General features: G+C 39.1%; 1 protein-coding gene across 2 annotated transcripts in view; it reads right to left on the bottom strand.

Moving 5' to 3' along the window:
- PKHD1 (PKHD1 ciliary IPT domain containing fibrocystin/polyductin) overlaps nucleotides 1–14,740 on the bottom strand; it is a gene marked incomplete at both ends in the record, with an annotated part of 432,913 nt that overhangs the window by 218,511 nt on the left and 199,662 nt on the right. For both annotated transcript variants that reach the window (XM_079712827.1, XM_079712826.1), the window contains 3 exons: nucleotides 5,038–5,284; nucleotides 8,333–8,468; nucleotides 14,314–14,448. In XM_079712827.1, the coding sequence (XP_079568953.1) occupies nucleotides 5,038–5,284; nucleotides 8,333–8,468; nucleotides 14,314–14,448 (518 nt within the window). The remainder of the gene's footprint in view (nucleotides 1–5,037; nucleotides 5,285–8,332; nucleotides 8,469–14,313; nucleotides 14,449–14,740) is intronic.

The following is a 14,740-nucleotide window of genomic DNA, read 5'->3' on the forward strand; positions in this document are numbered from 1 at the left end:
AAATCAGCTATTAAAATAAATCATCTCAGGGCTTTCCTGGCTTCCCTGGTGGCGCAGTGGTTGGGAGTCCGCCTGCCGATGCAGAGGACGTGGGTTCGAGCCCCGGTCTGCGAGGATCCCACGTGCCGCGGAGCGGCTGGGCCCGTGAGCCGTGGCTGCTTGGCCTGTGCGTCCGGAGCCTGTGCTCCGCAATGGGAGAGGCCACAGCAGTGAGAGGCCCACATACCGCCAAAAACAAAAACAAAAAACAAAAAAATAAATAAATAAATCATCTGATCAACTGACAGCCCCGGGCAAGCAAAAGCCCAGAGGATATCCTTATGAAAGGATATTCTTAAGTATTTGATGTTTCTAGGAATTTTAGTAACAAAGACTGAGGATAGTATTTTCCTCCTGGATCTTCTAAAGAAAAGGTAAGGGCTGTGGACTCCTCATAAATATGTCCTAAGAGACAAATGGACAATAAGGACACTACAGGAAGATTTGGGGGAGTCCACAATTTCTTAAATGATATTCATTTATTCAATACTAATTTTATTGAGTCACTATATGTTCAACATGGTACTGGGCACCATAATACAAACAGAAGACCCTATCCTTGCCCTACTTACCATGTATGAGGAAGGAGGGGCGATTTATCAAGCTGTGTAGGAGCTATGAGTATTGGTTAGAGCAAGTATAGAGAGCCAGCACACAGCAGGGATACAAAAGCTGTACAGAAAGCTCGGGGAAGCTTACCAGAGAAAACCACCTTCATGCTGAGTTCGTGGAAGCTGAGCCGTATGGACTGAAAAGCACAAAGAAGTTGAGTATGGCTGAGGCATAAAATGCAGGGAAGGGAGGGCAGAGCACTGAGAAATGATGCTAGAAGTACAAACAGGAGCAGGTCATGAAGTGCCCACAAGACATTACAAATGGCAGGCTTTCATCGGGAGGCACTGGGAAACCTTGACAGAGTTTCTACAAAGAAATGCATGGGGCTTCCCTGGTGGCGCAGTGGTTGAGAATCCGCCTGCCGATGCAGGGGACACGGGTTCGTGCCCCGGTCCGGGAAGATCCCACATGCTGCGGAGCGACTGAGCCCGTGAGTCATGGCCGCTGAGCCTGCGCGTCCGGAGCCTGTGCTCCCCAACGGGAGAGGCCACAACAGTGAGAGGCCTGCGTACCGCAAAAAAAAAAAAAAAAAAAAGAAAAGAAAAGAAATGCATGGATGGCAAGACCAGATCTGATCTACAAAGCCTCAAAAAGTTTAAGAATGGCATCACAGCAAGGTGGCAAGCTAAGAGGCTGTTGTGGTTATACAGGTGGGAGGCAGTGTCAACCTGGACTAGAGTAGCTGGGAAGGAGAGAAGTAGAAAAACTCAGGAGAGATTTTTTAGGATAAAATGGGCTGGACTTGGTAGGTGACTTCTGTGAGGAATAAGTAAGAAGATGAGTCAAGGATGACTCCCATCTCTGGTTTAGGTAACTGAATCATTTGTCTGAACACCCAGAGATTCTGAACACCAAGGGAAGAATAGGTCTATGGAATAAAGACCATAAGTTCAGTTTTGACAAGTTGAGTTTGAGATGGCTATTGAATACTCTAGTGGAAATACTGAAAGCATAGCTTTCAGTAGCTTTCAGTGGAAATATAATACAAGCCATAAATGCAGGCCACAGATAGAATCTTAAATTTTATTGTAGCCACACTGAAAAAATTTAAAAGAAACAGGTGAAATTAATTTTAATAATATATTTAACCCAATATATTCAAAACTTATCATTTCAACGTAAGCAATATAAACAAATTCTTGAGCTCTCTTACATTCTTTTTTTTTCATACAAAGTCTTAGAAATAAGGTGTATAGTTTAAACTTATGGCACATCTCCATTTGGGCGAGCCACATTTCATATGTTCAGTAGCCACCTGTGGCGAATGACTTCAATACTGGGCAGGGCAGATTCTAAGGGCAGTTGGATAAATGGATCTGGAATTCAATAAAGCAATGTAGACTGGAGGAAAAAAATCTAGAATCAACAGTGACTGTTAACTGAGGCTGTGGAATAATCCAGATCACTTGGGAAGAGCATGACGTGAGAGGAAAGCTTCTCACAGAACCCTAAGGAACACTAGCATTTAAGGGGCAGGGAGAAGAACTTACAAAGGAGGTCTAGAAGGAGCACACAGAAATCCACTGGTGAGATGATCCTTGTTCCAGGTAATTTATCTCTATACATAAGAAATGTGGGATCAGTAAATCCAGGAACTATGTGAGGCATGTTGCCATTATGAGGACTCTATAGGAAATGTTCCTGACATTTTTCTGAAATGAGGTCCTGACTTACACTGACAGGGCTAATGCTTTCCAGTCTTATCAGGAAGGATGGGGTTGGGAGAATGAGATTGGAAACCAGGAAAGGAACGCTATGCTGAGTACCTGTGGCCCCTAAAGAAAGCACGTTTTTAGAACTGGCAAGTGAGAGAGAACTCACCCAAACCAAGTGTGTCATCATTTTAACAAAACAGAAACTAGACTCTGCCTTGTAGAGGGTGGGAATCTTTCCTTCACCTAAATATTAAACATTATTACCAGGAAGGTACAAAACCGGAAATGCCACAATGTAAGCACCCATCACTCTTGGAAAAGGTAGTGAGGGGAGGTCACCAATGTCAAACAAGGAACTTATAGTGAACATGAACCAGAAGGGACCTCCAAGGAAGAGGTCACACTCCAAGCACTCGGTTGCTGGTTAGGGGGCAGAGGTGTCCCATTAAACAGCTGTGCAGCCCTCACGCCTTGCCCTCTGGGGACCTGGGCTGAGGGAGGCAGGAGGAGCCTAAGAGTTGAAAGGGAAGAGGGCAGGGTCCTTGTGCCACATCAGATCTCCATCAACATGCAACCCCAAAAGATGGGGACCGTGAGAGCTTTGTAAATCAACTCTTAGGGTGCGTGCTCCAAGGCAAATAGCACAACAAATTAATCCTTTCTCCATGAAATGCAGCAAAGTTTGTATCTACGTGGAATTCAAATTGCTCATTAGCTCTGACATGTTCCTAATGAGGTTATAATGCTCTGGGACAGAGATCAAGTCACTGAACACAAATAGCTGAGGATAGAATCCTGGAAAGCTCAAGTTAGAAAGACCTTAGGGCAGTGCTTCTAAAACTTGAATATAAATCCCCTGTGGGTCCTGACTCAGAACATCTGCAGTGAGTCTGAGATTCCCAAGTCTAATCCTAGGTCACACTGATGCACTCTGAGTAACAAGGCCTTCAAGATCATCTAACCCAACCACCTTACCCTAGAGATGAGGACATGAAGGCTAAGAGACTCATAATTGGGGGTGTGCTAAGACTCCCCTGGGGTAAATTTGGGGTCATTGAGCACTTGTCTGCAGACCTGTGAATCAACCTGAAAATGTTTAAATAGAAGCCTAGGGAGTAGGGTGACCAACCATCCTAGTTTTCTCAAGACTGAAGGGGTTTCTGGGACATGAGGTTTTCTATTTTAAAACCAAGAAAATGACAAACAAACCAAGGCAAGTTTTTCACCCTAGTAGGAGTCTTTTGAATCTACTTAGAATACAGTATCAGGATTATTATCTTTTTGACCTTGTCAGTCTCTGAGTGCTGGGATCATGACCTGCTGCCTAGGTAAGCACCTAATTATCCTGTCCTAAAGATCTCCAAGAGCAGATGTTCAGAAGGATTACACCTGCAGAGCCTTCTAATGCCACTAAATGCCTCTCTAAGACACAGTCTCCCAGTAGGTCTCCAAGTAAGGCATAAAAAAGGAACATCAACAACACAGAGAAATCAATATCATGCAAGCACAGAATGTTCTTTTTAACTACATAAATCTATTTTAATTTTCCTCATTTGGAAAAAACGCATATAAGAAATAAATCGCTAACTTTAATAAAGCTCAAAATGCTCATTAAAAACATCTTTGTTAAAATCACCAAAATGACAAAAATCAGGATGCATTCCTAAGAATGAAAAGAAAAGGCATGCTCTGCATAATCAAAATGAGTAGAAATGAAAATATATCCCTCCACATTGTTATTTTACTCGCTGGAATTGGGTCCATTAACATTAGATAGAATAATAAACAGTTTGGAAAGCAAAAGTGGAGCATTTTCAGATGATCCAATGCTAGCAGGGTATTATATTACTAAGGTGTCTAAAACAGAACGTCAAGATACTAATGCCATATGCATTCAGAATGAAGACTTAGTGTGATCCTGACCATATAGGCTCACTCTCTGGAGTTTACCTGTTTAAATAAGATGCCAGCATGATCTGGCTGAAGAACTTGACTTAATATTCATGCAGTTAGGACACAAAACAAAAGGAAAGAAGTGTGGCTAAATGTATATAATGCATTTGAAATAGGTAAAAGATAGAACCCTAGACACTCAGCAATCTTTACCTGGAAATTAAAGAGGGCAAAAGCAATCCTATTATGCATTATAAACAGCCCAGCTGCTGACTTAATGGTAGTTTGAGTAGCATGACCAAGGAGTCCTTGCTCCAATATTCATAGGAAATGTATTGTACAAATCCAATAGTTCATGAAATTAACAAGGAAAATGAACTGGGGTGAAGCAACTTTGCAAGTAATAGGGAGGCATCAGCAATTGCTTCCCTGGAGCATACTGAACACTTAAAAAGAGCTCAGGGGGAGTAGGTGTACATAAATGAGAATGGACATTACTGAAATTTTTAATAATCCTCTTAATTTAAATACATTTCAAATTCTCTGTTGGTTGCAAGTCTTTTCAAGAGGAAACTATTAGCTCAAAATGCCAATAAGAGGTCAAGGGCTATGAGATCTGGTTCATTGTTATTGAAAGTTAACTGCCATTTGAATCAGTCTAAAACTACCTTAACTTACGAGCTGACAGCTGTCAAAATTATCCCCACGTCACTTTTGTAGAACTAAATACTTCCAGAAGATTCCAGAAAACAATTTCGCTTCTACAAATATCAACAGCATGGATGATATATGCATGTGCATTGACAAGCCAAAATGTAGAGTGAATTCAACTTACAAACCAATAGACATACGATGAAAGAGAACATTTTCCTCACAGACACTTCCATGGACAAGCTGACTGAAGCTGGCCTTGACCAAACAAGAAGCTGGAAGGGTTTCCATAGAAGCAAGAACGTGACTTCTATTTTTCCCGGACAGAGACCCATCCAAGTCTTCCAAAATTGCTGCATGAGGAAATGGAAATGCTACCAAGTTTGGAGAGTTTGTAAACTTCAACTGGTTGGTCTTGACAGTAAATCCACCTATAAATTGGAAGAAAGACTGTGATGCAATGACACCAAAGAATATGATCACAAATGGCAACTGAAGTCACTGGGATATTTTCAGTATTTTAAATTGCATATTTACACAGTTTTACAATCCACTCATTTATTCAAGAAAAAAAAATCCTAGGTGTTGACTATATGCCAGGCTCTGTGCTATATACTGGAGAGAGAGGGAAACAAGAAGAGTAGTGGCATTGCCCTCATGCAGCCTGTATTCTAGGGCAATGATTCTCAACCAGGGGTGGTTTGCCCTCCAGGGGACATTTGGCACCATTTGCAATCATTTTCAGCTGTCACAACTGGGTGGATGGCAGTGCTACGAGCATCTGGTGGGTAGAGGCAAGGATGAGGCTAAACATTCTATAATGCACAGGACAGTCCCCACAACAAAAAGTTATCCTGGGACTTCCCTGGTGGTCCATTGGTTAAGACTCCGTGCTTCCACTGCAAGGGGTGCAGGTTCCATCCCTGGTCCGGGAACTAAGACCCCCCTTCTGCTCTGTGCAGCCAAAAAAAAAAGGTATCCAACCCCAAATGCCATAGTGCCAAGGGTGAGGAATTGTGGTCTAGTGGGAAATGATGACACAGAACATTAATTGACTAATTATTAAGTGCTGTGGGTTAGTCTCTCCATCTTTCTGCTCTAGTTCTTCTACGGCAAACCTAACCCCACTTTTTATGAGATTTATACTTTAAACATTTACCCTCAAACGCAATATTCAATCAATCACGTGGGTAAATAGTAATATTAACATATTTTTCAAATATTAGCTCTAGGGCTACACTTCTTAGCAGGCTTTCCCTCATACCACCTCCATGTGATTCATTGTCATTCTGCTGCCAGTCCAGTTGCCCAGGAAGAAATGATGGCAGTGGTCTTCTAATACTCACCTTCCTGTCATTAAAATTTAAAAATTCAGTACACATCTCTTAGTATATATGCTACCATATTACTGTATTATATACCTTGTAAAATATACCAAAAAAGGAAAATTTTTAAATAAAATATTGATACAAAGAGAGGCCCTAGTGCCTTCATTCTCATCCCAGTAGAGTCCATGTACTGAACTGTCACACATTCAAGATGCCACGATTCCACCTCTGGCAACTTCTGTAGTTCATCTAATACCACAAGCAGCTGTACAATTCAGTTATATTGGATTTCTTTGCAATTCCCCAATCATAACTTGCTCTTTGGAATTTTTTTGCATATGCTGTTTCTAATACGTAGAAACTTTTCTCTGCCTATTCCTCCTTGCAAACTTCTCTTCACCTTTCTAAATCCTGCTCAAGGCACTCTATGATGAAATCTCACCTGACCCCTTTCCTTGCTCCCCTCACTGACCTTGCTCAATCTTCTAGTACTGGACTCATCACACTCTTACAATCACTGGCTTAGACATTTATTTTTGTGCCTAGATGGAGAGATGTTGGAAGACAAGAACTATGTGTTTTTCATCTCTGTACTGCCCAGTTCCTTAAACAGAACCTGGACTAGACAATTTTTTTTTAATAATTTTTTTTTAATTTTATTTATTTATTTATGTTTGTGTTGGCTCTTCGTTTCTGTGTGAGGGCTTTCTCTAGTTGCGGCAAGTGGGGGCCACTCCTCATCGCGGTGCGCGGGCCTCTCACTATCGCGGCCTCTCGCTACGGAGCACAGGCTCCATACGCACAGGCTCAGTAATTGTGGCTCACGGGGCTAGTTGCTCCGCGGCATGTGGGATCCTCCCAGACCAGGGCTCGAACCCGTGTCCCCTGCATTGGCAGGCAGATTCTCAACCACTGCGCCACCAGGGAAGCCCTGGACTAGACAATTTTTAAACAAATGAAAGAGATGGCTCTGCCAAGACCATCCAGTGGGAAGAGATTAGAGCTCATAAGGAGCAGTGTGCTTTTTTTCAGTGTCTTATGAATGATATGAAACAGCGAAGCTATTAAATGACTGAGGAATTATGATTTGAAGTGATTGCTATAAGGCATTCTTTATTCTTATTATTATTTCTACAATCTTAAACTCAGATGCCACCCAAATAAAAACAATATTTGGCTCTGCCTATGGGGGGGACAGAAAAAAGCACAGTGGAAACTTGTTGATTGTTCATTTAATTAAAAAAACAAACAATTATCTAAATTGGTGATTCAAACCACAAGAGCACATTTACTTGAATCACTTGATTTGTCTGTTTACAATGATCAAATCAACTAGATTGCTTTCTGCTTCTTTTCACCTTGGCCCATGAGTTCTCCAAGGTATTTCTCACTGCCTCTGAGATGTGGTTAACAAGTGGACAAGAATTCCTATGGTGCATACAACAAGTCTTGGGCTGTTGCAAACATAAAGTACCTGAAACTCTGGCTCTTTCAGGAAAGCTTGCATGTGTGTTAGTTTATATCCATGTCTATCCATCCAGTGCCATTCATTGATTTAATCAATGAACCTACTGGGCATCAGGCTACTAGTTACTAATGATAAAACTCTGAGCAAAAGAGATGTGATCAGATATAGAGAACAAACTGGTGGCTAGGTTGGGGCAAGATGGGGGAGCGGCTCAAGAGGGACAAACTACTATGTATAAAATAAATAAGCTACAAGGATATATTGTAGAGCCCAGGGAATATAGCCAATATTTCATAATAACTTTAAATGGAGTATAATCCATAAAACTATTGAATCACTATGTTGTACACCTGAAACTAACTGTAAATCAACTATACTTCAATAAAAGAGAGAGAGAAAGATGTGATCCCTGCCTTTATGAAGCTCAGAGTCCAGCAGAGACATGGCACCATAGTCATAGAGTGTGATAGGCACCATATAGGGAAAGACTGGGGAGCTGCAGGAGCCACACTGGGAGCACCTGGCCTCCTCTAGAACTTCTTTTAGGATATTTGAGCAGCAGTTTCAACTAATGCAATCTTATAACTAAAAGAAACAATGAATCATAATGGCTTTTGCCACTATTTATCACATTTATATGAGTACTCGCCTTATTCACTATCTATCTTATCTACTCAACTTACCCTGTCCTCGGGAACAGCCTGAACAGGTCCTGATGGCCACACAGTCAATGAGATCAAAATTCACAAAGGTTGTGTTAGACACTGTCAGTTCCCACCTTTTGGGAGTTTTGATCCCAGCTGACATACACAGGCTTCCCTGTGATTTAGAAGGGGGAAAAAAGGGAAGAAAAATAAGGGGACTGGCCACATGAAATACAATTTTAATACATGAATAAAAACAAGTGAGTAAAAAGACAAACTACAGACTGAGAAAAATATTTGCAAATCAAATAAATGACAAAGGATCACAATGAAATATGCTACACACCTGTTAGATGGCTAAATGAAAAAAATAGTGACCATACCAAGTGCTGATGAGGAAAAGAAATAAATGAACCTCTCATACATTGCTGGTGGAAATGTTAAATGGTACAACCACTTTGGAAAATAGTTTGGCACTTTCTAACAAAATTAAACATACTCTTAACATTGACCTAACAACTCAACTCCTAAGTGTTTACCTTAGAGAAATGAAAACTTATGTTCATACAAAACCCTTACACAAATGGTTAAAACAGTTTTCTTTGTAGTCAATCACCAAATCTGGAAACAACTCAAATGTCCTTCAACAAATGAGTAGGTAAACCTCAAAAGGTTAAATACTATCTTATTCCATTTACATGATTGTTGAAAAGAAAAAAACTATAGTGACAGAGAATACATTAGTGACCTCCGAGGGGTTAGACATGAGAAGAGGATGTGGTTACAGAAACAGAGTCATAAGGAGATTTTTTCAGGCTGATGCAACTGTTCTGTATCTTGATTGTGGTGTTGGTAGTTACAGAAATCTACACATATGTTAAAATTTATAGAATTGTACATCAAAAAAGTCCATTTTACTGTATGTTAATATAAAAATAAATAGTAAAAAGTCTAAAAAGAAACAAAAACTGCTTCCAGGATTTTCCACAAAATCTCTTCAACAGACTCCATCTAATCAAGCTGTTAGTGCTTCACTGTTCCACTGCTAAAGATAATTGTCTGTCTGAGGATCACCAGAAATTGTCAAGGTCTCCAGCATGGAAAGCAGTGATAAAAAGAAACATACAGAAGAAAAGAAACCCAGTGGAGACAAAGCCAGTACAGAAATCAGAAGAAAACTTAAAAACTATCATTAATAACATCAGAGAAATAAGAATATCATGTGCATGAAACAAGAAGAAGCCTAAAAAGGAATTTTTCAGAAAAGAAAAAAAGAACAAAAACAGGAGAGCAGTAATAATAAATTCAATAGAAAAAAATGAAATAACTTAGAAAGTAGGATAAAAAGGCAGTGGGGCAGTGGGAAATCAGAGAGAAAATTAAGAAGATTAGATAAGTAATTTTGAGAGCCAATATCCGAATAATAATAATTTCAAGGAAAAGGAAAATATATAGGAGATAAGTATCAAAGAAATAAGTGAAGAAAACTTCCCAGAAGGAAAGGATATGATTTTCCACAGTGAAAAGTCCGGCCCAGAGCCTAATACAGTGGTTAGAGGAAAAAGCCACACAGCAAGGTACACCATATTGAAATTGCAAAATACCAGGGACAAGGGCGAGACCCTAAAAATCTCCAAAGAGGAAAAACTAATAGGTTACATATAAAAGACCTAGAATCAGAGTATCTAAAAACTCATTTCTTTTTGCAAAGTGATTCAGTATATATATATATGGTTTTTTAAATTATTTTCCATTATGGTTTATGACAGGATATTGAATATAGTTCTCTGTGCTATACAGTAAGACCTTGCTGTTTATCCATCCTATATATATATAATGGTTTGCATGGAGTATCTAAAAACTCTTTAACCTCAAGACTAGAAGCTAGAAGACAATGAGGAATTGCCTTCAAAATGTCAAGGCAAAATGAACTCCAACCTAGTAGTCTATAGCCACAACCTTCCAAGAAGGGGGTCTCCATTTGTAGGTCAAAATCTTTAACTTCCATAGACCCCCAGTTAGTTAAGAAAGTTACTGCAGGCTAATAAAATGAGAATTAAATCAGAAAGGAGGGAGACAGGGGAATCAGGAACAAGAGTTCCAATACTACAGAGACATGAAGAAAATCTCCAGAATGTTGGCCAAGAGAAATTCCAAGACCTAGCTAGGAAACCCTTTTCTCACACTGCTGGTACAAGTTTAAATACTTGTAATTGTTGTTTGTCGTTTGGCATCAGCCACTAAAGCTGAAGGGATATACTCTGAGCCAGCAATTTTACAATCTGGCACATGTTCAACAGAAATGCATGCTCGTGAACACCAAGAGACATACAGAAGATTGTTCATAGCATCTTTCTCTGTAATAACCTAAAACTGGAAACAAGCAAATGTGCATCAACAGCAACATAGCTTTAAAAAATTGTGATAGAGTCCATAAAATGGAATACTACGCAACAATGGGAAGAATAAATGATTGCAACATATAAAAACATGGATGAATCTCACAGACATAATGTTATGCCAAAGAAGCCAGGCACAGAAGAGTTACACGATTTATGATTCCATTTATATAAAGTTCAAAAACAGATTTGAAAGTAACCTATGTCTGAGAAGTCTGAATAATGGTTCTCCTTTGGCTTGGGGGCTGGGGGTTAACTGGGAGGGGGCATGAAGGGGTTTCAGAGGAATTGGTGATGTGTTATTTCTAGATCTGGGTGGTATGCACGTGGTTTTTGCTTTATAAAAATTCATTGAGCTCTTCACTTGTGATTTGTGCACTTTTCCCCATAAACATTATATTTCCATGAAACAATTTGTTTTAAAAGATGGGACAATACTAGAGAAAAGTAACGTATAAGACGGGAGGGTGAAGAAAGAAGTTAGAGAAGTTTAAGGTCCTTGCATGGCTCATGTAATTAAGTGTGGATGTAATTAAGACTTTGTGAAGACGAGCAGGTGTGTCACAAGTTTAAGTCCAACGTGAACAATCATAACAGAATGAATAACGTTCGAATGAGTAAATATAAAAAAGATATTATTCAATTCAGGACAAATCAAGTTCCGAAAGTAGAAAAAAAGAAACATAGAAAACGGGTTGCAAACTGAAAGCACGAAATAAGATGGTGGAAATAAATGCAAATATGTGGGAGACATCAGCATGTGGATGGTAACTGAAACCACTAGAGAAAATGAGATTCCTCCCAGGGAGAGCAAGTATATGGAGAGAAGAAGGGGCCCTACGATAGAATTTAGACAAACAAAAAGATGAAAGGTCTAAACTGGGGAAGAGAAATCCACAAGTGAAGATGAGGAGTAACCCTGAGACAAATAGGAGAAAGAATGAAGCATCCCCAACAGCATCTGTCTGAATAAGACATTTTTTTTAAGTAGTATCATCTGCTTGAATTAATTACAATAACAACAAAAAAGCAACCATCCTACAGTTACTTCCAAAAGTAGGATGACCATAATTTACATCCACATCAGGACATCTTGAAGAGTGTGAAAAGGGGTGCTAATTAGATGGAAGGCTAGGACCACACAACAAACAAAACCACACAACCAAACTAGCATGTATAGTGATGGTTAGCACACCTCTTTCTCTTGCATAATAAAGCCATCCTCATTGAAAATTATTCTACCCATCTCAGTAACAAGGTAATGTTGGGTATGAGGCATACACAAATATGCCTAAAGGAAAAAAAATCCATTTTTTCTTCCAGAGAAAACTTAGTTTTCTTCCAGAAACTAGTGTTTGTTTTAGAATAAGACTCACTGATAGCAGAAACTAACACAACATTGTAAAGCAATTATACTCCAATAAAGATGTTAAAAAAATTTTTTTTAATAAAAATAAATTTTAAAAGACTCACTGATAATTGTGTGTCACCAATTATACGTAGGTGGAAGGTCTAAGAATAGTTAAGCCAAATTTTCTGAAAATTTTAATTCCTAAAGAAATGGCAGGTTTGAAAGAAAGAGGCTAAAATCAGATTTCCACAACCACAGAGAGGTTTGGCATCCTCCTTTTTTTAAAAAAAAAACAATTAACACAGTTTTATACAGCAATAAAGTGGTTCCCAAATAAATCTGAACAATGTTGTGTTAACTAAAGATTCATAGATATTTTTCTTGTTTGTTTTTTGAACTCTAGAACTTTGCCAAGACTTTAAAGTGTTAATATGCAATGGAATTGCAGGGGATGGGAGGGATGGTAAACAGCATATCCTGTATGTAATTAACCTGAGAATCTTTCTTTTCTCAGAGCCTCTCTTGGGACCAGCCTTCAATGAAAAACACTTCAGAGAATACTGGAGTAGGCACTAATAAATGCTTATTGCCAAAGCCATTTTCCATATGTAATTAAATGAGTATTAGACCAGGTGTGGGAAGATATCCAGGTGGTCCTAGTTCCACAATACTGGGCATGATTTTGGGCAATCATTTGACTTCCCAAAGCCTCCATTTCTTTATCTGTAAATTCAGGAGTTCTAACTAGACCAACTCTTAGGTAATATTTACCGCTAACGTTGCATGGTTTTATGATTTGGATGCCTAACCAAGATCTAGACCTTTCCTAGAACAAGCTGTTTAACATTTTCCATCCAGGAACTTTGGTTCTGCACTTACTTGTTAGGAGACTCAGAAGCCCTCAGTTGCATTACCTTGCTGGTGAATCACACCCCAGGGGTGAGATTATTTTTTGTTATCTCATGATAAGCACCCTTTTGTCATAATCTATCTCTTAACTTATGTCACTCTCCCATTAATTATGATGTCTATTTAGCATCAGTTAGGATGTTGTGACATTAATTTGCCAGGACAGTTATTTACTCAGCTTGATGGGCATTTTGTTTTTAGCATCTGCTCTATGGTTATTTCAGAGAAATTTAAGGGCCTGGGTCAACCAGTATTACAGAATCTAAATCTGGGTCCCATGCTCTGTTGAAAACTATGCAACCTGAAAAGAAGAATAATCTCTCAAGGTGGTAATCCTTTCAGAGAAAAGGAAAAACTGGCAGGTATTTCCCTCCTTAAAAGAATGGTTCAGAAGAGAAGTAATGAAGGAAGTTGGAGAATTAAATATAGGAAAATGTAGCTTAGTAAGAAAATGATTTTTTTACTCAATGTTTGTATCTATAGCTATGAAATAGTCAAGGGAAGTACGAAAGTCAATAATTATCATTTAAATATCAGTTGATCAAAGCATTCAGGAACAAACTAAAGAGAATGCTCTTTCCTTGGTCCCCAGAAGTACTCTAGGTCCCTTCCATCTATGATTATTCTGACAATGTGACACTAATATTCATGTAACTCCTTCAAGAAAAAGAACTTGGAGGACCCATTATAGGTCTGAAGCTAATGGCAGCCATGGACTTCCCTTGAGAACTAGTACTTCTTATCCAGGAAGTCCTCTAAGGCTCACCTACATTCTGGGCCCCTGGCCATGCAGTGGCAGGGAAGTCATCTATAGGTTGATGTTTATCATGTAGAAACCTACACTGAGGCAAGTATTAGGGAATCACATAAGAAACCCTAGTATATTAAGCAAACAATATAAATTATATCACCTCTTTTTCTGGGGCAGGGACCCTAAATAGAGTAAGAACCCTATGAACAAAATGTTGATGTCAAAACTCGGCAAACCACAGATGCACAAAGACAATATGGAATCACCTCATAATCCTTGTGAAGTTAGAGTAAATGACCCTAAAATTATTAGGCTTATTATTGAATTGTATGGACAATAATGCTAAATCGCAAACAAATAAGAGTTCTGCAAACCACTCAGGGTTTTTGTGATGTACATGGACACATAACATGGAAATTTTGTGTATATATGAATTTTATGATAAACATCACCACTGTTACAAATCAAAAGCGCCTCCCAATTTGACCAATTAAATACAAGATTTACTAAAGAATGCTATTTAAATTACATACCCTGGATTACCAGGGGACCCAACACATGTGATTCTGTTTTGATGGACAACATAAAAGAATCACACGAAGGCACTTACCTTGGGGGCAAAATGAGCAAGTAATAAGCTGTCAGTAACTGAAGTATTTGCATCACTTTCCAAGATGTCAATTCCAAAATCTCTGCATGCATAAACCTGGAAGTTTTTCAGGTGAAGATTGCTACTTCTAAAAATCTATAAAAACAACAGCATATATTATGTCAAAGGTCTGAGGCTGGGGTTTTCTTGCAGACTTCCTGTAGCTTCTGTAATTATTGATGAAGTATAAACAAGCATGCTATACCATATTTAAGCAGCTTTTGTCCATCGATATCTGTGCGGGCATCCCAAAGTTGCCGTGAGGTCAGCACTAACTAGTCCCCTTTGGTAACATCCCCTCTGTACTTTTCATTTCTCCTCCTAACAACTGATGAATTAAAAGGTCAATGTGAATTCTTCGTGTACCTAAAGTAAACTTGCAACTGTC

Source organism: Hyperoodon ampullatus, assembly GCF_949752795.1.
Source record: "Hyperoodon ampullatus genome assembly, chromosome: 10".
NCBI classification, from domain to species: Eukaryota; Metazoa; Chordata; class Mammalia; order Artiodactyla; family Ziphiidae; genus Hyperoodon; species Hyperoodon ampullatus.